Here is a 21,627-nt window from a genome sequence, read left to right as displayed (position 1 = left end):
TGAAGTTCTTGACTCCCAGATTGATAGGAGAACTCCCTCTCAATCTCTCATCTCAGTATATGAGGGAGAGGTGCAGCTAGGTTCGAAAGGAGCCTGGTGAAGAGGCTTGTGGTAGCGGCAGGCTCTTGCACCACCCTTAGGATCAAGGGAAACAATGCCAGCTCCACCATGAGAGCAAGTCAGGACACAGAGCCATAGATGCACATGATTAGGCTCCTCGGAGCGAGTACTCAATAATAGACCTTCAGAAAGAAAGGAGTACCATCACACTACCTCAGGTAAAATGGTGTACTCAAAAAGGATTCTTGAAGCCAAAAAACCCGGCACGGTCATCAGGGAGCTGAGTACGCAATATCACTTGGGAGTGAGAGGAGTAACGCCATTCTCAACCTGCAACTATCAAGAGAACTAGGATTCTGTACCAGAGATTTACCCACAAGCAGTGCTCAGGAGCACGAAGGATGTTTTCCGAAACACAATTTCCGGTTGAAGGGGAATGCTGGCACGTTTGGCTGCCACTAATTTCTCCTGTTTTATTTATTTTAACATTTCTGCGATCCAGTGCAGTGACTTTTTGGAGCTTTAGAAAGTGCCCGGTTATTTCCCTCTTTAGCGTAATGCGGAACGGCATTTTAATTTGTGGACTACTGTTTTTATTAGTGAGTTATATCTGCGGGGATCACTGCTACTGCTGGGATCAGGATTTATACGGCAACAAAACTTCTGCTGCTGAGGATTACCTCTTCGTGGCCTTAACGTACACTGCTCGCAATCTACTGAACCTAAAGAGGAATTATTATCTATCTAATGACACATATGAACTGTCCCGTAATGTCGGTATTCTGCGACCTCCACGATATATACACTGCACATCAAGGCGCAGGTTTACTCACTCCTCATCGGATTACATCTTGGTGCCATCATTTCAGCACAAAAATCATCGATTGGTGTGTGTTGTCGATGATTTGAATAACTTGTCAGCACTTCAATGCATAGAGCAGTCGTCACTATCCTCTACAGCCCTGCCTCAGGTGAAATCGGGCACTTTTTAATGCACATTCGGTAAACAATAAGTCTCTCATCTTATCGGATTTCATTGTGGAAAATGAACTTGATTTGGTGTGCTTAACGGAAACTTGGCACAGCCAGTCTGATTGACTTCTGTTTAATGAACTTACCCCCACTGGTCTGACTCCCTGGAGGACAAAGTCTCTGTGTTAAATTCTGCTCTACTCTCTGCTTTGGACTCTTTTGCACCTAGGAAATCTAGATCTGTGTCCTATGTACGCTCTGCTCCTTGGTACAATGATGAGCTTCGCTCCAAGAAGGCAGCTTGCCGTAAGATGGAGCATAGGTGGCGTCTCTCTGGCCTGAATGTTCATCACCTAGCCTGGAAGGACCACTTAAATGAAGATATGGTAGAGATTGCATCTGTCAGGTCTCAATACTTCTCACAGATAATTGTAAATAATCAAAGTAATCCCAGAAAATTGTTTCATGTCATTAACAAAATTCTGAAAGGCAACAGTTCTTCCAGCGTACCCATTATGGCTAATCTCTGTGATAGAACTGAAAAAATCAAGGAATCTAAGATCGATAAGGCTCGAAGCTGTATGAGTATTACTTCTGTTTCGGCTGATCTGGCTCTCAATACCGTTCAATTCTCTGGAGCCCCTCTTTCAAATTTCTCCACACTTGATTTCATTTCTCTGGGCAAAGAAGTTCTGAGATGAGGGCTGCCACCTCCATAGTTGATCCTGTACCGACATGTTTATTTAAAGCATGTTTTGCATGTTAACCTGTTAACCCGCACCTGGATGCCGGCGCACTGAACGCTCTTTGTTTGCTCGTGTCAATGTTTATGAATAGATTAAATGAAAAGGGACATAATTAATCTTGACAAACTATACATCATTCTAAAGGTCTAAGCCTCAAGCATCGACGATAGATCGCTGTTCTTCAATGGAAAGCTTATAAAGAATGTATTTGCTAAATTTGTGTAAGCAGTATACATCAAAACATGCATAATCAAAACGCAGTATGTACCAGATTCATCGTAATAACGAGTCATAAACGCATCCATAGCTGTAAATCCCGGTTTAGTTAGAAAGGTAAGGGTCCACTGAACAACATCCCATAGAGCACTTTTAGTCCAATGAAACAATAACGTTGTAATATGGATGGTAATTCCTTTGTTTACGTCTCATTTCTTCGAGGACAGTTATTGTTTGTATCCGTTATGGAATAACTTATGCTCAAAAAACTGCATCTTGGTAGTAAAAAGCAACATGGTTTTGTAGCACACAGTGTCACAAACAGAATGAGACCACTAAAAAAAAAGTCAAAGATACGCGGAATATTGTTAATTTGAATTCTGGCGCTCTCTCGTGATGGCTCATGACACACGCTGTGACGCACCTGTCATCTGATGGGGGCGTAACTTAGTGATCGGCTTTTTGCACAAATAATTATTTTTTTCTTTTTCTTCTTCAACATTTTTCATATATGTGTGTGTTTTGTGGGGAATGTGGCTGTATATGCATGATTACCATCTGTATGACCGCACATCAGCGTGTGATTGCTGTCTGTATGACAGCTATCAGTGTGAATGTGGTCTATATGAATGGCCATTAGAGTGTGATTATTGACTATATGGCCGGCCATCTGTATGATTACCATCTGTATGACTGGCCATCAGCATGTGATTACTGACTGTATGAGCAGCTATCAGTGTGAATGCTGTATGTGTACTAATCACAGTATGTACTTGGCATACATAGTTAATTCTTTTTTTTTCTTATTACTTTTTATTACTCAAAAATGATTCTTGTATTTTTCTAGTGCTCAAATAAATCACTTATACAATGTCTAAGTTTCTGTCTATTGTATTATAATTGAACAGGGGGGGGGGGGGGACTAGACATAGTCTCAGAAAAATGGTTACAGGAATCTCATTTTTCAGGGTATCTTCTTCAGATTTGAAATATAAACTCATGAGACGTGTGACTTTCAACCCAATACTTTTCTGGTTTGCTCCAGGACTGATTCCATGTATTTTTATATGAAATAATTGGTTTTTTTTTTAAATACAATTTTTTCAAGGCACTTCAGTGTCTATAACTTTTTATCTTTTTGAGCATTATCAACTCTGGATGATGGATAGTAAAACCCAAAGGGTCTTCTTTCCAAAGACACCAAAATTGTGTGTGTAGCACAGTGAAGTCAGGAACTGTTACAATTTTAATTAGGTAGGTCATTTTTAGCTGTGAGTACCAAAAATTGGGGGTGCAGGTTAACAGGTTAAAGCATGTTGTAGGCACTGTCGTAGGCACAATACTCTATAACTTTTTATCTTTTTGAGCATTATCAACTCTGGATGATGGATAGTAAAACCTAAAGGGTCTTCTTTCCAAAGACACCAAAATTGTGTGTGTAGCACAGTGAAGTCAGGAACTGTTACAATTTTAATTAGGTAGGTCATTTTTAGCTGTGAGTACCAAAAATTGGGGGTGCAGGTTAACAGGTTAAAGCATGTTGTAGGCACTGTCGTAGGCACAATACTCTATAACTTTTTATCTTTTTGAGCATTATCAACTCTGGATGATGGATAGTAATACCTAAAGGGTCTTCTTTCCAAAGACCCCAAAATTGTGTGGGTAGCACAGTGAAGTCAGGAACTGTTACAATTTTAATTAGGTAGGTCATTTTCAGCTGTGAGTACCAAAAATGGGGGGTGCAGGTTAACAGGTTAAAGCATGTTGTAACAATACTGCTGAGTATTGTTAATGACTCCCTGGGCTTTGGTGTTGTGCCAGCATCTTTCAAAATCGCTTCGGTTACCCCTGTACCAAAAAAGACTAACACTGACCTGGACAATTTCAATAATTACCGTCCCATTTCAAATCTTCCCTTTTTAGCCAAAATTCTGGAGTGAATTGTGGCATCTCAATTACATACCCACCTTACACTTAATAATTAGTTTGAGCCTTTTCAATCTGGATTCCGTAAGTTTCATAGCACAGAAACCGCATTAGTGAAGGTTACTAATGACTTGTTACTTGCTGCAGACTCTGGCTGCCTGTCAATTTTGATTCTTCTCTTTTACTCTCTCAGATGGAATCTGTGTTTGGTATTACAGAGACTGCATTAAATTGGTTCAAGTCTTACTTCTTAGACCGCAGGCAGTTTGTCTCCATGGGTGGATACAAGTCTAAAATTGGCTCAGTCAAATTTGGGGTACCCCAGGGATCACTTCTGAGTCCATTACTCTTCTGTATGTATATTTGCCCTCTTGGTCATCTCCTTAGATCTCTTGGTCTTAACTATCACTACTATGCAGATGACACCCAGGTGTACATTTGCTCAAAACCGGGTGACTATCCAGCTGTTGCTTTCCTGGAACATTGCATCTCTGAGATAAAAATATGGATGTCTTAACATTTTTTTTGCCTTAACAGTGATAAGACGGAGGTTATGCGTATTGGCTCAACCCACCAACTACGTAAAGCTGGACATTTAACACTTACTGTAGATGGTTCCGTCTTGGAATTTCAAACAAAATTAAAGAATTGGGGGTGTCAGGATTGGACTGTCTTTGTTGTGTTTTGCTTCCCATGTGCTCCCTGTGACCCAGTTTTGTCGACCATCCGTTGCCTCGGGACTCCACTCCTCCAGCTGCGCCTCGTCCCTCCGGCTCTGTCAGGCTCCTCTATCCCTTCGGCTCTTCCTCAGTTCTCTGTCGCTCCAGTTCCACCGCGACCATCTGTGGCGCCTTGTCCCTCCGGATCCTCCTCGTCATCCTGGCTCATCGGTTCTCCATCTCCACCTCGGGCTCCTCTGCCAACTGCTCCGCCGCAGTCGGTTGGCCCCCTGGAGTCATCAGCCCTTCCTCCTCCATGGCTCCTCCCTCCATCGGCTCCACCGTGGGTCGACATTATGGCTGTGGCCTGGGTCCCACCTGGAGCCGCATGCTCCAAGTCCCTCCTGTCATCTCCCTGGCTCCTTCCTCCGTCTGATCCACCCTGTATCCTCCTGTTTCCTCCTTGGCTCCTCCCTCCGTCGTCACCTCCCTGGACTCTGCCTGCTGGCCCCCTTCCGGGTGTCCGTCCTCTTTCTGAGCCTCCTCCCAATTCCCACCCGTCCCTCCCTCTGTTGGTTCTACGGCGCGAGGACGCGCCATCCGGCAGGGGGGCGAAATGTCAGGATTGGACTGTCTTTGTTGTGTTTTGCTCCCCATGTGCTCCCCGTGACCCAGTTTCGCCCTCATGTGCCCTTATTTGGTCGTTCCTGTTCCTGTCCTCATTGTCTCTTAATTAGTCACTCTGTTCACCTGTGTTCCTCCCAATTCCCTCGTTATCCTGTGTATTTAAGCCACAGTCTGTTCAGTCTGTGTTTGTCGGGTCTACTTGTTGGATTACGTGTGTTTACTCCTGTTCCTGTTGTGGATTTACCCCTGTGATTCTCTCATTAAATACCATTTATGTTATCCACGTCTTCATTGTTCCTTCCAGCAGCGAATCGTGACAGGGGGTGATATTTGACACTCATTTAACATTTGACCCCCATGTTCAGAACACTGTTAAAACGTAATTTTTTCATCTCAGAAATATTGCAGAAATACGCTCCATGCTGTCCTTTACTGTGGCTGAAAAACTGATCAATACATTTGTTTTTTCCCCGCATCGATTACTGCAATGCTTTGCTTGCAGGTGTTTCAAAAACTACCCTAAATAAACTGCAGTATGTCCAAAACTCAGCTGCTAGAATCCTGACAGGGACCAGAACTAAGTAGCTCATCACTCCAATTTTGGAATCCCTACACTGGCTCCCTGTTAGGTTTCGTATTGACTTTAAAATTCTCATGCTTGCGTATAAGGCCTTGTATGGTTTGGCAGCTTATTATCTATCAGAAATTCTGACTGTTTACTCTCCTAGGCGTGTTTTCTGTTCCTCTGATTCTGGCCTTTTGACTGTTCCCTCAACTCATCTATGCTCTATGGGTGACCGGCCATTTTCCTCCCTTGCTCCAAAACTCTGGAAGCGGGTATCAGAGCAAAGCCTCTGATGAGAGAACATGCACTCCTAGTCGTGCTTAGCTGCTAACATAGACAAATGGCAGTGAAGATGAAGAAGAGGATGGCATATTCTCCTGGTGCTCTTTCATACAGTGGTTGCACCAGTAGTGATGCCACAGGCTGTCGCCCGGCCAATGTTATTGCCCTGTTTAGTTCCCCATAGCGACCACTAGAGGACACGGTTCGAGTTCCCTCAAAAAAAGAATCACATTTTAATTAGTGCTGTCAAACGATTAATTGCAATTAATCGCATCCAAAAAAAAATGTATATATAGTAGATACAGTAAATACAGTGGGTACGGAAAGTATTCAGACCCTTCTGTGTTTTTCTGTCAATATGGGGTGCTGTGTGTACATTAATGAGGAAAAAAAATTAACTTAAATGATTTTAGCAAATGGCTGCAATATAACAAAGAGTGAAAAATTTAAGGGGGTCTGAATACTTTCCGTACCCACTGTAGATACTGGCCTACAATAATAATAGACTACTAAGTAAAAAGATACCATTACAGACTGCTACTGATGTCTCTATTAAATGCATTTTTTCCCTCGTTTTTTAGCCATTATTTTATAGCCATTAAACATTATAGTATAATTGAAGGACATTATTCTAACATTTAATAGGCTTAGAAAAATATAACAACTTTTCATTTAAATGAACGTAATCCTCACATACACCTATAAATAGTATATGCATAAAATATAAATTCAATATTTAATTGAATCTTTATTTAAGCTACTATACTAATTTATTCCTCTTTTTCTTTTGTCCTTTGATTTACATCAATTACACAGACTGCAGCAGGTTTTACTTTAAAAGCAGTGCTGTCTCTTTAAAACATGACATGGATCTGACACACATCCGATTTTCTAAGTATTAATATTGAATGTGCAGTCACAGGTGTGTGTTCATCAGCATTTTATAACACCACTGAATGAGTCTCATCAAGTAAAAATTTGCAGTAGTTGATCCTTGATGATTCTTATTACTGATGTCAGGTTCGTTACTGTACATCACTGGATGAAGAAGAAAAGCGGGAATTAAAGATCTTCAGTAACCAGCGAAAGCGAGACAATCTAGGCAGAGGCACTGTCCGAACTCTACCCCTCACTGTAACTGGAGCTATATGTGAACAGGTACATATACGAGTACTAAACACCACATCAGTGCTGTCTCTTTAAAACATGACATGGATCTGACACACATCCGATTTTCTCCCAACTCTTTATGGTCATTTAGGACTTTTTTAGCTAATTTAAGACTTACATAATTTTGTGTGTTATTGTCCATTGGAGCGTGAAAAAGATGGTTTCTTTATGGTTTTACACCTAATTCTTCACCTTAATTCTTAATACTTTTGCAGTTAACGTGTCTTCTCCACCTGTTTTTTTCTGATGTGATAACACCACGTATACCTTACCCTAACCTGGCACACATTTATGACAATGAAAACAGTATTCATCTTTTAGTGGAGATGCAAGCTTCCGTTTCTAACCCTCGTCATCTCACTGATAGTCACTATGTGGCCACCACCAGTAAAGTTAAACATTGACTGATCGACCAGTGACTTACTTTTCTGGACTAGTGAACAGGATTAGTAAAAATTAATAGCCATGCAAACCCTACATGTAGTAAAAATGTTTCAGTATATTTTTCAGTAATGATTAAACATGGCATGTTACGCAGAGAGGCTGCCAAATGACATCATGTCCTTCTCACACAGTGTGGAGACCAGATCAACGGTGGTGACATTGCAGTGTTTGCCTCACGGGTTGGCCATGGCCTGTGTTGGCACCCTCACTGTTTCGTGTGCCGTGTGTGTTCTGAGTTATTGGTAGATCTCATCTACTTCTACCTTGATGGCAAGATCTACTGTGGCCGCCACCATGCTGAACGACTCAAGCCACGTTGCTCAGCATGTGATGAGGTAAGCCAACAGTATAAAGTCCAAGCATCTGTCCACTGCCTGAAATCAACCTTGATCCCGTTAGCATGCCTACACATTTCCAGTAGGTTACCTTTGACAAATCAGTACCCAGAAGCCTTGCTTCAGAATATAAAACTCCTTACTTAATTTGTATCTCTTTTTGTAGATTATCTTTGCAGATGAGTGCACAGAAGCAGAGGGGCATCACTGGCACATGAGACATTTCTGCTGTTATGAGTGTGAGGCCCCACTAGGGGGTCAGCGCTACATCATGCGTGAGGGACATCCTCACTGCTGCAACTGCTTTGAGTCACTTTATGCAGAATACTGTGACTCTTGTGGAGAGCACATAGGTAAGGAAGGACCTCCATTAATCTTGTTTTCTTTCTTCCCTCATTACAGTACAACTGCTTCTGGGTTTTGCTTTTATTCAGGTAGAATAATAAAATGATCACACAAATGAGTGCTGCAAATCAGCACTGCATGCAGCAAAATGAACAAATATATTATACATATATATTTTTTCTAAGATCACAGTAGATTACGCACATACCCACATATCTTATGGCTATCTATAAATGAATGGATGCTCATACATGAATGCACAGCCATTTGCATTTCTAGTCTCTATGACATGAATCTGCTGTTGTGTTTCCTTAGACTGCTATTTTTTACTTTTATTCACAAACTTAAGCTGTTTGATAATTTTTACTCAAAGAACTCTAAATTACACTAAATTAGCCCTAAATTACAGATTACACTTACAAGTATGGTTGGACTGCATTTGTGTCAGAGAGTCACCCGCAATCTGAATATGTCTACTTCCCTACTATACAGTAGAATAAAAGCAATTAATGAATAATGCAATAAAATAATGCAATAAAAGCATGCTAAATAAGTAGTTTGTCTGAATTTGCACTATTCATAAAACATTCAGTGAAAACTGCCCAGATGACCTACCGCTTCTGGTGAGATTAAAATTAAAATTAAATGAAAACAAATTTAGATGCTAACATTGTTGTCTATTACATGCAACACAAACCCTGTTAAAAGTTCATCAAATTGAGTTTAGTTCATAAAGGTAGTGCCAAAATATTAACTGTAAAAATCTATTTTTGGTCCATATGTGATACCTCACTTGCTTAGGTGTGTTGGAAAAGTGCTAGGAAAAAAAAAAAGAACAACAATTTTATTATGGAAAACAATAATTGACCACAGGTTTAATTAATAATTGAGCATTTTTGTTTCATTTATGAAACTGTCCGGAACTTTCGGGGGTGGGACTTGGGCGCTGAACATGCTGATTGGTTGAGTTCACGCAACTGTAGGTGTGTTCGACTTCATGCGGCGCTGCGCAGACTGATCGGCGGCTGACTTGGAGCAGTGCATGCCGGTTAGAAATTTTGTCCAACTTGAACCGGTGCCGACGCCACGTCACATGTGGCATCAAAGTACCGCAATAGCGTTTCAAGAGCAGCTGGCTGACTCAGCTGGTGCAGCTTTTTCAGAGCGACTGCAGGAGGGCTGATGACGACACAGCTGTTTCACGATTGGCCAAATTCACCACATGACAACAATGACGTGTGTTTCTAACATCTTCAAATCCAATACTGCTCACAAATCTGTTTTTAGAACAGTAAAAGCTTTTTTACTGTAGTCGCAATGTTATATTGAGTCACGTTTATCAATAAAACACTGATAAAAGCATATACCCCACTATTAGTATTTAAATAGTATATGTTTATGTTGAACTTTATTCTTGAACAGATGCATTAAGCAGTATATAAAAAGTCTTTCTGTTGCTCATGAAAACGTTTCTGTAACGTCTGTGTATTTGACAAATATTACATGTTATTCACTTCATCTGTGATAGAGTATGCAAACACAGCGAGTGTGTCACTACTGGGAGCAGAAAGTGTCCGACTTTCTTTGCTTTCAATTCCGCCCCAGACTGCAAGCGGCTACTCTCGTCGATCGGTTTGCGCAGTGCTGCATGAAGTCGAACACACCTATTGTATTTCAACCAGCATATATTCGCATCATTTTTTTAAATATTACTGTTATTGTGTCATGAAATGTAGTTTTTGTAGTATTTCAGGTGAGAATGTAGTTGTTTAAAACTGAAATCTGCGGTTTATTTATAAAGACAGCGCCTATTTGAAAATGTGCGTCGCTGATTTTGGAGACGTGAGATCCACGCGATCAGCGGGCGCTCAGTGCTCATCTGTCCCAACGAGAGCAGCCTCAACTCGGTTAGTCCTTCTGACATTTGCCGCTGGCTCTGATGTCTCTGTAGTGGTTAAACATAAGATATAATTCATTTTGGGTCAATCTAACAGGTAATCTTTGGTCTTTATTCTATTAATCTATTAATATGTTCAAATTAAAATGGAAAGAGGCAATACTGTTTGATATAATATTTTGTTTCATTGTAATGTAGGTACGTTCCCTGATCTACATTTCTGTGGCTATTAATATGTTTAAATGAAAACGAAAAGAGGCAGTGGTGTTTGATATCATATTGTATATTGTATATTGTAAATACAGTGAGGAAAATTGCAGTAGCCAAGGCGAGCTGACTGACGTTATCAAGTACGCTGCTGTTCCATTTGCAGAATTACCGGACTATTTATTTGCATACTTGGTATTGAGAAATGCGCGTAGACCTACGTCACCAGACTATTAGCCTAATCTTCTCAGTACTTTAGACCGCGATGGAAATGCAGACAGCAACAGGTCTGGGGGGAAAATTTCCTGGGACAAATTGTTCCAGGTAATTTCGGTGGAAAAGCGCCTTTAGACTGTTTTGAATTTCACCATGTGGTATTTTATAAATATTTTCTATTATTATATTATTATTATAGGTGTGTTATTATATTATTAGAAGTTTTTTAAAAGTGCTATATGCAGTTGGGAACAATAATATTTGTTTAAAAAATATAAAAAAGAAAACAAAAATATTAGTACAAAATTTTGATCGTACTAAAGTAAAATATTCTGAATTGGGACTACACCACAGCTGTAGTGCAATATAGCCCCCTATACCCTAATTACTATTAGTCCTCTAATAAAGTCAACTTGAAGGAGTGAATGAAAATGTGTGAGTGGATGTAGGCACTTAATTTGCTGGAAATACTGCATTTTCACAGTGCATGGGTGTTCTCTAGTGCATGCTAAATGATTGTCCCTTCAAATAGTGCACTATATAAGGGTACAGGGGCAATTTCGGATACAGCTTGAGTGTATACCAGTTGTGTCTATTGTTGTATCACATCTTGCTGCAATAGCTTGAGGTTGTCCACATTGAATGCATCAACTCAAGTTGGCAGAAGTAACACAAGCCCGTATACTATCTGAGAATGTTTGTAAAAGATTCCCTTTATCAGACCATTTATCTTTAGGAATTTCTGAAGGCAAATTAATCCTGTTACATTTCCTACAATCAAAGCGTACTAGAACATAATATTTTGGTTATGTATGAAACCCTGTTTCCCTGAGTAGGGTACGACATGCTGCATCAGATGTTAATGCTATGTAAACACTCTCCAGGTGTAAAGATTGTATGAAGCCTGTATAGAATTGGCTGATGGCACTAGTACCGCCCTCTGAGGTATTGCATTATTTGTGCAAAAAAAAAAACACTTCTGGAACACTATACCCCAAAGCCATACGGGGCTTTCGCACCAGAGGAACCATTTCATAGTTCCTAGAACTATTGACGGAAGTTCCCGCTTTTTGGTGAGTTCGCACCGCAGGAACTAGGAACATATTTAGTTCTAGAAATTTCGTTTGGGGGAACTAATTTAGCTCCTACTTCAGAGTAGGGTTCAAAACAGTTCTACCAGTGACGCAGTGTACGCTGGTTGGCCAAACACATACAAAACACCAGCTACCTGGGATTTAAAAAAAGCTATGTAAACATATTTACTCCACAAACATGGAAAACAGTGATAATGGCATTTACCTGTCTGCAGCGTTGTTGTTTTCTCAGGTTTGATGATATGTAACACTACAAGTTGTCATAGGAGATTTAGTCAGATATTCATGCTCTTTCAATCACGTAACCTATGCGTTTACATAACATCTCCGTTATCACGAAACCCATGATACACAACAAAAAGAGCTCTGATAACGGCATTCTCCATTCACCAGTTGTTGATGTTTGAAAATGCTGCGAATAAAGACTTCACTATCGGCCACTTGAAAACGGCTTGAGGGAGAAATTGGTTCTCTAGGAACAACCCTGCTGGCTAGTTCCTAGAACTAAGTTCCTAGAACTACACGGTGCGAAAGCCCTGTTTAGTGAGCCAGTGAGCCTCCCCAAATGAAAAATATAAACTGATGCAGCAGCAATCAGTGCTGTGTAAACTTATGTGTAGCTGAGGCAGCGCTCACCGAAGAACACCGCTAAAAATGGCAGGACTGAACCAACAGGGCAGTGGATCCAATTTGCACTCTTAACTGGATCCAGATTGTACTCTTCACCATGACACAAATAGCTGCCACTTAAAAGCATAGAGTCCCCAAGTAGAGAGAGTTCTTAAAGGAGTCATCGGATACAAAATTCACTTTTACATGTTGTTTTAACATAAATGTGTGTGAGCAGTGTGTGTACACATCCACCCTATAATGATAAACATTCACCCAGTGTTTTTTTTTTTAATCCCCCAAAATAATAACCACTTTCTCAAATCAAGCCATTCTCAGATGCTTGGCTGTGTGACATCACACGTACCCAGGTCCCTCCCACAATAGTTGATTGAAGTTGATTGAAATCTGCAAAGCTACAGTACTGTTAAAAGTTTTAGGCACTTGTGTAAAAATGCTGTAAAATGAGGATGCTGTCAAAAATAATGTCATAAATAGATTTTCTTTATCAGTTAACTTCTATGAACTAAATTAAATCAACATTTGGTGTGACCATACTTTGCATTTAAAGCAGCTTTTGCCATCGGTGCACTTGTTTTTCAGGTAGCTTTGCAGGTAGGTTTCTTGAAGCATCTTAGAGACGTTGCCACAGTTCTTCTGGATTTAGTCTGTCTCTGTTTGTTCTGTTTCTTCATGTCATTCCAGACAGACTGGATGATGATGAGATCAGATTTGGATGATGATGAGATCAGAACCCCTCTCCTTAGAAATGCAAGGTTTGTCCAAGGCCTGAAGGTTCATATAGAAGTGGTTGTATGCATGTCAAAATGCATTTCTGCATCACTCTAAAACAGGAGCTTGTGTCAGATAACGGAGACCATTTTGAATTTAAAGGAGTCATCGGATGCCCTTTGATATGATCTGATGAGATCAGATCTCTGTGTGGAGCACTGGCTGTTGTTTCTTTTACCTGAAAAAATTTTTTTACATAATTCGAAAGATTTAGATCAAGACTTTGTTCCCCTTCAGGAACTCGAGCTGCATCAAAACACTTTGGGAACGCCCTGGCGAGACCATGTTCTAAAGCATGTGTGAAATCAGTACAATAGAGAAGCGAGATGTCACGAGCTGGGTGACATGAGCAACCAGGAAGCATAAAGGCACATCCGGCAAGCTCACATGTTAGCTTCTGCTCTTCAGTGGCATTTCAAGTTGTGTGTTCCTCCCTGCCCACGCTATCTCTCGGTTAGGGTTACACACGATTTGTGTGTTGTCTGTTTGGGAGCGGAGTATGCATGTGTTCCCTGCCGATCATCTGCTTCAGGGCACCGAAGTGGCTCCTCTAGTGACACCAGAGGCCAGTCTCGAGAGACTGGTTCCCTTAGTAAACTTTCTGACAGCGTGGAAACTTCTGCCAAATGTCTCACAATGGGTCCTGCACACTGTAGAGAGTGGTTACAGAATTCAGTTTGGTTCTTGTCCACCTCGCTTCAACGTGGTTATTCCTACATTAGTGGGCCCCGAGCAGGCTCTGGTATTGGAACAGGAAGCAGAAACTCTCTTGAGGAAGGAGGCCATAGAACGTGTTCCTCCTCTCTCAAGATAATCAGGTTTCTACAGCCATTACTTCATCGTTCCGAAGAAAGATGGGGGGTTGCGTCCGATCATAGATCTGCGTCTATTGAACCGCACTATCAAATGGTTTCGGTTCAAGATGCTTACTACCCTCGCTTCCGCAGAAGCTAACATGTGTGCTTGCCGGATGCACCTTTATGCTTGCTAGTTGCTGACGTCACCCCGCTCGTGATGTCTCGCTTCTCTATTGGACTGATTTCACACATGCTTCAGAACGTGGTGTCACCAGGGTGTTCCCTTCAGGGAACCATGGTTACATACATAACCTCGAGACGTTTCTTATCAAAAGTACCAATATATAAAACTGGAAGTTTTCAATGAATTTGCGCTAGTGCAGGGGTTAAAACAATGCTCTATTTGTTCATTACACGTGTACTGAACCGAAAGACCCGTACCGAAAATTTTCGGTACGAATATGTGTACTGTTACACCCTAATATATATATATCCAATGTGTAAATTAATAGCCTATATTTATATATATTAGGGGTGTAACGGTACACATATTCATACCGAAAATTTTCGGATCAGTACGCATGTGTAATGAACAAATACATATAGCTCTGCTAGTATAGCAACTGCGAGTTGTAGGTTGCTGTCTTGAGTGCTGGACGTAGTTAGGTCTCCTCTCAATTTACTAGGTTCTCTGTGAGCCTCCTTGCATACTGTAAAAGTTGTTAGGCCTCCTCTCATTAAGGCCTCTGCTCAAAGAGTAATGGTAAGTAGTAGGCTCTTTGTGAGCCTCCTTTCAAGATACCCTGAGCGTGGGGCATTGTTAGGTCTCCTCTCGACTTGGAGAGTAGTACATACTGAGGCCTCCACTCCAAGAGCTTGGCTAGACAGTAGTTTGCTAGGTTGTAGGCTTCCTGGGAGCCTCCTTAGCCATTGACACTAGTGTGGAGTGTTGGTAGGCCTTCTCTCATTTTAAGCGTTGTTGTTTTGAGTTTATAACCCTTTTTCTGAACAGATATTTTTAGGCTTTCTGGAGCCTCCTTGGATGCCAGCCTGAATCAAACATCGATGGCTTCCTCTCTCAAGAGTCACTCTTTCAGTCCTCTGTACCTTCATTTTGGTGGTGTGGGTATCCCATTCTCTATAGCACCCTCAAGAGGATGCAGCTTGAGTTCCCATTTGAAAGAGAACCATGGTTACATGCCTAACCTGCAATGTTTTATACAGTAAATCCCATCTGGCCAAGTGAGAATATGAATAACTTTCAGGGAATACTAGGGTCAGTATGTACTGTATGTATATTCTAGTGCATTGATTTAATGAAGTTGTATTGGGATCATGTTAATACAGAAGTATGTCAGCATATTTTATTAGTATGTGTATTTATTTTATTTGTGCTGTCTACTTTGCTAATAATTACTCTTATCATCCACCAAATTTAATAAGACTGGTTAGCTAGCCAACGTTTGCATAAGCTATCACATAAATGCACTCAATATACAGTATCATGCAAAGGCATTGAATTATTTCAAATTATAGTCTTGAGTAGCCATATCTAGATAGTTTATAGTCAAACTATCGTAACAATACAATTTTAATTACCTTATCTGTCCTTAATTCATTTAATTACCTTAGGATACCTATTGTTACTCTTACCTTATCATGTTAAGTCTCTTGTACAATATATACACAGCTTTGCTGACGCTCACTCACATCACTATGGGGTGTGTGCACGAGCACCAGCATGAGCATGAGCAGTAAGTAGCTGACTGCAGTTCACTACCACTGGTTTTATGCATTGTCACACAAAGCTTTGCAACACTGTGTGAAAATTGTTTTTTTTTAGAGGTACAACAGCTTGTCACTGAGAAAGTACCCTTAAAGACACATTCATGTGTAGTTAAGATACAAGTATGTCTCTTTAAAAGTAACAACACACTGCATAAACTAATCTTTGTGAAAAACAATGTGAATGAATGTTAAAATGTGAATTGAGATTCATCCCAGTACTGTTTTTCCTTCTCACACTACATTTAAAGTCATCATCAGCCAAGAAGAATTTTATGTGATGTCTAATGTCATTTTTATGTAATGTGTTTTAGGTATAGACCAAGGTCAGATGGCATATGAAGGTCAACACTGGCATGCCACTGAAGAGTGCTTCAGCTGTGCTCGTTGCAATCATTCTTTGCTGGGTTGTCCCTTCCTGCCGAAACAAGGTTTGATCTACTGTTCCCATCTCTGCAGCCAAGGGGATGAACCTGAGTTGTCAGACTCTTCAGACTCTGCTTTCCAGAGTGCCCGTTCGCGTCAGTCATGCCACAGTACTCAGATTGGCAAGGATGGGACAAAAGGCAAAGGTGAAGGTGTACGACAAACATCATCTGGCCCTACGCCATTGGTTGGTGATGCAGAGCCTCTAGCTGTTCAAATGGATTTGCTGAGCATCTCCAGCCCAGCTCCCAGCCGTACACCCCACCGCACACCGACGAGAACCCCAAGTAGAACCCCAAATCGGTCTCCAAATCTGAACCGTGAGCAATCAGTTTGGGTAAACAGGGATGAGCCTTATTCCTATGAGTCTCAACAAAGAGATTCCTCCACATCTTCAAATCCCCATCAGCTACGAAGCCAATGTAGCATGCGTAGCGCTTACCCTCCTTCTCCCAATCAGCCACCTAAGATAGTGAGCAGTCCAGAATCTTGGTCCAAAGAACAACCTGGGGGTAATTCCAAAAAGCCTCCAGTCGTGGCTGCTCTGAGGGGCCACTCTTTCAATGAGAACTGGATGCACCATGGCCAGGCAGTTTGGGTAAACAGGGATGAGCCTTATTCCTATGAGTCTCAACAAAGAGATTCCTCCACATCTTCAAATCCCCATCAGCTACGAAGCCAATGTAGCATGCGTAGCGCTTACCCTCCTTCTCCCAATCAGCCACCTAAGATAGTGAGCAGTCCAGAATCTTGGTCCAAAGAACAACCTGGGGGTAATTCCAAAAAGCCTCCAGTCGTGGCTGCTCTGAGGGGCCACTCTTTCAATGATAATTGGATGCACCATGGCCAGGAACCTGAATTTCATGCTCCTAAGCTCAAAACACAAATGAGCTTCAATGAAGTACCAAGCCGTAATTCTGGATTTTTGGACAAACGCAGTATAAGCATGCAAGGCTTTCCCCGAGAGATGCGTCCTCCATTGCTGAGGAGCAGGCACCAATTTGGGCCAAGCTTTAGTGAACTTACACCACTAGAACAAACACCAAGAGGTTCTACTGATTCACTGGCCCTTTCCTACACTACAGGTATGCATAAATTCAGTTAGACTGGTACACATATCATGATACGTCATATCACTACCTGACAGAAGTATGTTCAAAACAAGACCTTAATTGGTTTATTCAAACTGTCACACATTTCATGTAGTATAACTACTTCTGATCTCTGTCCATTGTTTGTTTTCAGCAGGAAACTCTTTAGATGGGACCAACAGGCGTCAGGAGCACTTCTCTAGGTTTTCTATGCCTGACCTGAGTAAAGACTCTGGGGTAAATGTGTCTGATAAAGGCACCATGGGTACATTAAACTCATCAATGCAGTTCCGCAGCACTGAATCCCTGAGCTCTGTCCCAAGACCTCTTGCTGATATTGGCATGCCTGTCAGAGTAAGGTACCCTCCTCCACTATACTGGGATTCACCTAGAGGTTTAAGTTTTGAGGATCCAGTCAAAGGTCGCATTGGTCTTGCAGGAAGCATGTCCTGTATGCAGGAAGGTAATGTCCAAGCAATGACACCACGGCCAAGACGCACTCAGACACAAGACTCACCCAGACAGCAGCGCCAACGTCAACGTCACCACCGCAAAGGCCACAAAGGTCACAACAATCACTCCCCCCCCCGCCGCTCTCGGTCAGACAATGCCCTGCATTTAGCCACAGACAATCTGAGTTTCCCTGGGGACTCCATTCATAGATTTCACAATGACTTTGAGCGACCATCCTCATCAAGAGTGTCACACAATCTCTTTGGAGCAAATTATGGGTATCGACAACAATTCTTTGGGCCTTGTCCTCGTACCACCTCTGACCTCAACTTGCAGGATCCTGGAGGTCCACAGATTGGACAGTATATGGGTAGGTATGGAGAAACAGTTGACGATGAAGATCAGTTTTGCTCAACCTGTTCCTCTTCATCAGAGGTGTCAGAGGATGATGGTTACCTTCTGGGTGAAGTCATTCCACGGCCAGTGCAGCTGCGATACTTTGACAACGAGGAATTACGACATCGTTACAGTCCTACAGTGATGGGTGGTCACACTCAACTACATACACGCAAACGGCGGAAGAGCAAGAACTGCATCATATCATAAGCAAATGGTAATGTGAGTATCTGAGTGTGTGTATGTGAGAGTGGGTATACAGTATACAACAGAAGTTAGTACAGTGAGTACAAACAGACATGCAGATAGATACAACCCATAGGTTTAAAATTGAAAAAGTTCTTATGTTCACAGGTTATTTTATAATCATGTTCATGCAATTAGATTCATTGGAAAAATCAGTTCCCTTCCGATGGAACTTCGAATTGCATCATCTAGAGGTCGCTTTAGGGGGAACACCTTCGGCGAGACCGGTGTCTGAAGCATACATCTAAACACGACAATAACATTGGCCGGCAACAGCCTATGATGTCATTACCGGTGTGACCACAGTATAAAAGGGCACCGGGAGAACACGTCATCCTCTTCTTTGTCTTCACTGACTGTTTGTTTATGTTAGCATTAAGCTCAGCACGACTGGGCGTGCATGTTTCCCTTTTTGATTTTTATCATGTCCTTGTCAAATAACCACATTATAGTGCACTCAGGGAGCTCATCTTCCTCCTTGCCTGGGCTTCTGCGAGAGCTTCCTAGCATCAAGTCCCAAGTAAAACGCTGCAACCTCAGTACCCGCGGGTCCTCCATTCAGGTTGAGCATTTTTTGGAGTATAATGCTTCGTTATGTGCTCCCTGATCTCCTGGCTGGGTTTGCTTCAAGAAGCTGCCCTGGCCAGGACATGCTACTCATCTCTCACCCTGAGGGGTCTCCTGAGATGTGAGTCATTACTCAACCATCATGCACATTCTTTGAGCTAGAGCTCCTCTCGCTGAGGAGTTCAACACTCCTTAATTCCACTCTGCAGCTCGATAGATGGTCAGGCCCACGGGACCTGCCTGTCACACTGCCCTTATGGTCGAACCAGTAATCGCCCCTCCGTGGAGTGGACTTGAGCACACTGCATTCCCTGAGGTACGCGTGAGATGTGTTTCTGAGGAAACCCTTCCTGAAAGCTTCGGCTCTGAGGAGCAGTAGCTCTGCATGCATGAATTGTTATTGGGTCCTGCTGTTGCTTCAGATTCTATCAGTCTGGTTAAATGGGACCCATGCTCTCTATCGCCATAGAGAGCATGAGATTGCGTCCAACTGCATCAGTTGACTGTCTTTAATTAGGCCCTGCTGGATTCCCCACCTTCTAATCTAGCGCCGTTGTGCTCTAGGTACTGCCTCAGCCTGAGAACTGAGAGCGCTGCTCCCGAGAACTCCATATGCAACAATACTGAGTTGTTAGGCCCATCTCTGTCGCCTCCTTGGTCAGTTGCCTCTATGCTGGGACCCTGTTGTTCCCTGTAGAGATGTGTGATCCCCTTCTAGCTGGATCCCATTTCTGATGTCCCATTGCGGTCAATCTGCTTTCCAGATATTGGCTGTGCTCCCCTCACTGTGGGAGGGTCTTTTATGAGCTCACCGGTCCTGGGCAGAATATGTGAGTCCTCCTCTCTACTTCAGAGATAGGTTCTCTGCTTCTGGGCTATTGATCGCTTCAGTCAAGTTGGGTTCCTCTCTCCCCTTGCTAGGGGTTGAACCCTCCGCTCTTGGAGCTCCGTGGCAGCAATATCAGGTAGTTTGGCCACTTGCTACCTCCCTGATTTATTGTCCTTATTTGGTTGAGCCTAGCAGTGCTCCTCTCACATCAGAGGGTTACCTTTACCTCCCAATTGAGCATCTGAGGCCTCCTCTCATCAAGTCCTCCGCTCTTTGGAACTCCATTGAGCAGCAGCAGCCTCAGGTTGCTAGGCCTTTTTCTGCTTCCCTGTTAGGCTGCTCTCCTTGTTGGCTGAGCTTAGCAGTGCTCCACTCACCCAAGAGGGTCACCTTTGAGCACGCCTGAGTTGGGCCTCTGCTCCGTGGCAGCAACACAAGGTAGTTTGGCCACTTGCTGCCTCCCTGGTATGCTGCCCCTTTCTTGGTTGAGCCTAGCTGTGCTCTCCTTGACCTGAGGGGTCACCTGTGAGCACGCTGCTCCCATTTGAGCATTGGAGGTCCCCTCTCACCAGGTCCTCCGCTCCCTGGAGCTCCATTTTGTGGCCTCCTCAGGTTGTTAGAGCCCAGCAGTGCTCCTCTTGTCCTCAAGGGTCATCTATGAGCATTCCGCTCCCAATTGAGCGTCTGAGTTCTCCTCCTGTTTTGTGAGTCGAGTCCTCTGCTCTTTGGATCTCTCCATTGAGCAGCTGTCAGGTTGTTAGGCCCTTTTTGCCTCCCTGTTAGACTGCTCTTGAAGGTGAGCCTAGCAGTGCTCCCCTCGTTCTTGAGGGTCACCTATGAGCACGCCGCTCCCAGCTGAGCACCTGAGTTCTCCCCTCGTTGAGTCCTCCGCTCCTCAGAGCTCCACTGAGCAGCCATGTCAGGTTGTTAGGCTCCTTCTGTCTTCCTGTTTGGCTGCTCTTATGGTTGAGCCTAGCAGTGCTCCCCTCTTTTCCTGTGAGTCACCTATGAGCACGCCCCTCCCAACTTAGCGTCTGAGTATCTCTCCCACTTCTTGGAATCGGGTCCTCTGCGCTCTGGAGCTCCGTACGGCAACCACGTCAGGAAGCTAGGTCATCCTCTGCCTCCCTGACGGGCTGCTCTTATGGTCGAGCTTAACAGAGCTCCCCTCCCTGATTGTGAGTCCTCCATTTTTAGAGCTTAGTCTAAAATCCATTTTTATGGTAAGTGCACACGCTAGTTCTCTCTGCACTTCTTTAAAATCCATATTTATAGTAGGTGTGCACGCTAAGCCTTTGCGCACCTTTCTGAAATCCTTTATGTTAAGCGATGCTAGCCTCACCCCCTTTCTCTGAGTTGGCTCAGGCTCCGGATTCCTTACCTGGGCCCCACTCTACTGACGTAACTCTGATGATACCTGTATGGTTAAGCTTGGTAGTGCTCCCCTTGTTCTTGAGGGTTTCTATGAGCACGGCGCTTCCGCCTGAGCGTCTGTCATGCCCTCTCTTCTGAGTATCGAGGCCCTGTAATTTAGCCTTATTAGGTTGTTAGGCCACCTATTAGGTTCCTCTCATGGTTATCTAGAGTTCTGCTCTTGTGACTGCTTTAGTCAGGTTGGCGAGGCTCCCCTCAGCTAGAGGGTTCTTCTATGAGACACGCCACCTTCAGATCCACAGGTGCTAAGCTGAGTACCCTGCTACTCCTGAGCAGTCTCAGTCACATAAAGTACTGGCCCGCCATGGTTTTTATCACCTTTTTAGTAATGGTATTTTTTATAATCTTTACCATATTTATGGTAAGTGCACACGCTAGTTCTCTGTGCACTTTTTTAAAATCCATATTCATGGTAGGTGTGTATGTTAAGCCTTTGCGCAC

General features: G+C 42.8%; 1 protein-coding gene across 1 annotated transcript in view; it reads left to right on the top strand.

The window, feature by feature from the left end:
• Window positions 1-18,584, top strand: part of LOC107704215 (prickle-like protein 2) — a 130,574-nt gene extending 111,990 nt beyond the window's left edge. Inside the window, exons 5-10 of the mRNA XM_016507101.1 lie at window positions 7,074-7,211; window positions 7,799-8,002; window positions 8,169-8,355; window positions 16,059-16,759; window positions 17,021-17,255; window positions 17,416-18,584. Coding sequence (XP_016362587.1) covers window positions 7,074-7,211; window positions 7,799-8,002; window positions 8,169-8,355; window positions 16,059-16,759; window positions 17,021-17,255; window positions 17,416-18,320 — 2,370 coding nt within the window. The 3' untranslated portion in view covers window positions 18,321-18,584. The remainder of the gene's footprint in view (window positions 1-7,073; window positions 7,212-7,798; window positions 8,003-8,168; window positions 8,356-16,058; window positions 16,760-17,020; window positions 17,256-17,415) is intronic.
• The last annotated feature ends 3,043 nt before the right edge of the window (window positions 18,585-21,627 follow it).

This window comes from Sinocyclocheilus anshuiensis, unplaced genomic scaffold, assembly GCF_001515605.1.
Source record: "Sinocyclocheilus anshuiensis isolate Anshui unplaced genomic scaffold, SAMN03320099.WGS_v1.1 scaffold1686, whole genome shotgun sequence".
NCBI classification, from domain to species: domain Eukaryota; kingdom Metazoa; phylum Chordata; class Actinopteri; order Cypriniformes; family Cyprinidae; genus Sinocyclocheilus; species Sinocyclocheilus anshuiensis.
The sequence above is the reverse complement of the archived record's forward strand: the minus strand, read 5'-3'. Positions and strand labels throughout refer to the sequence as shown.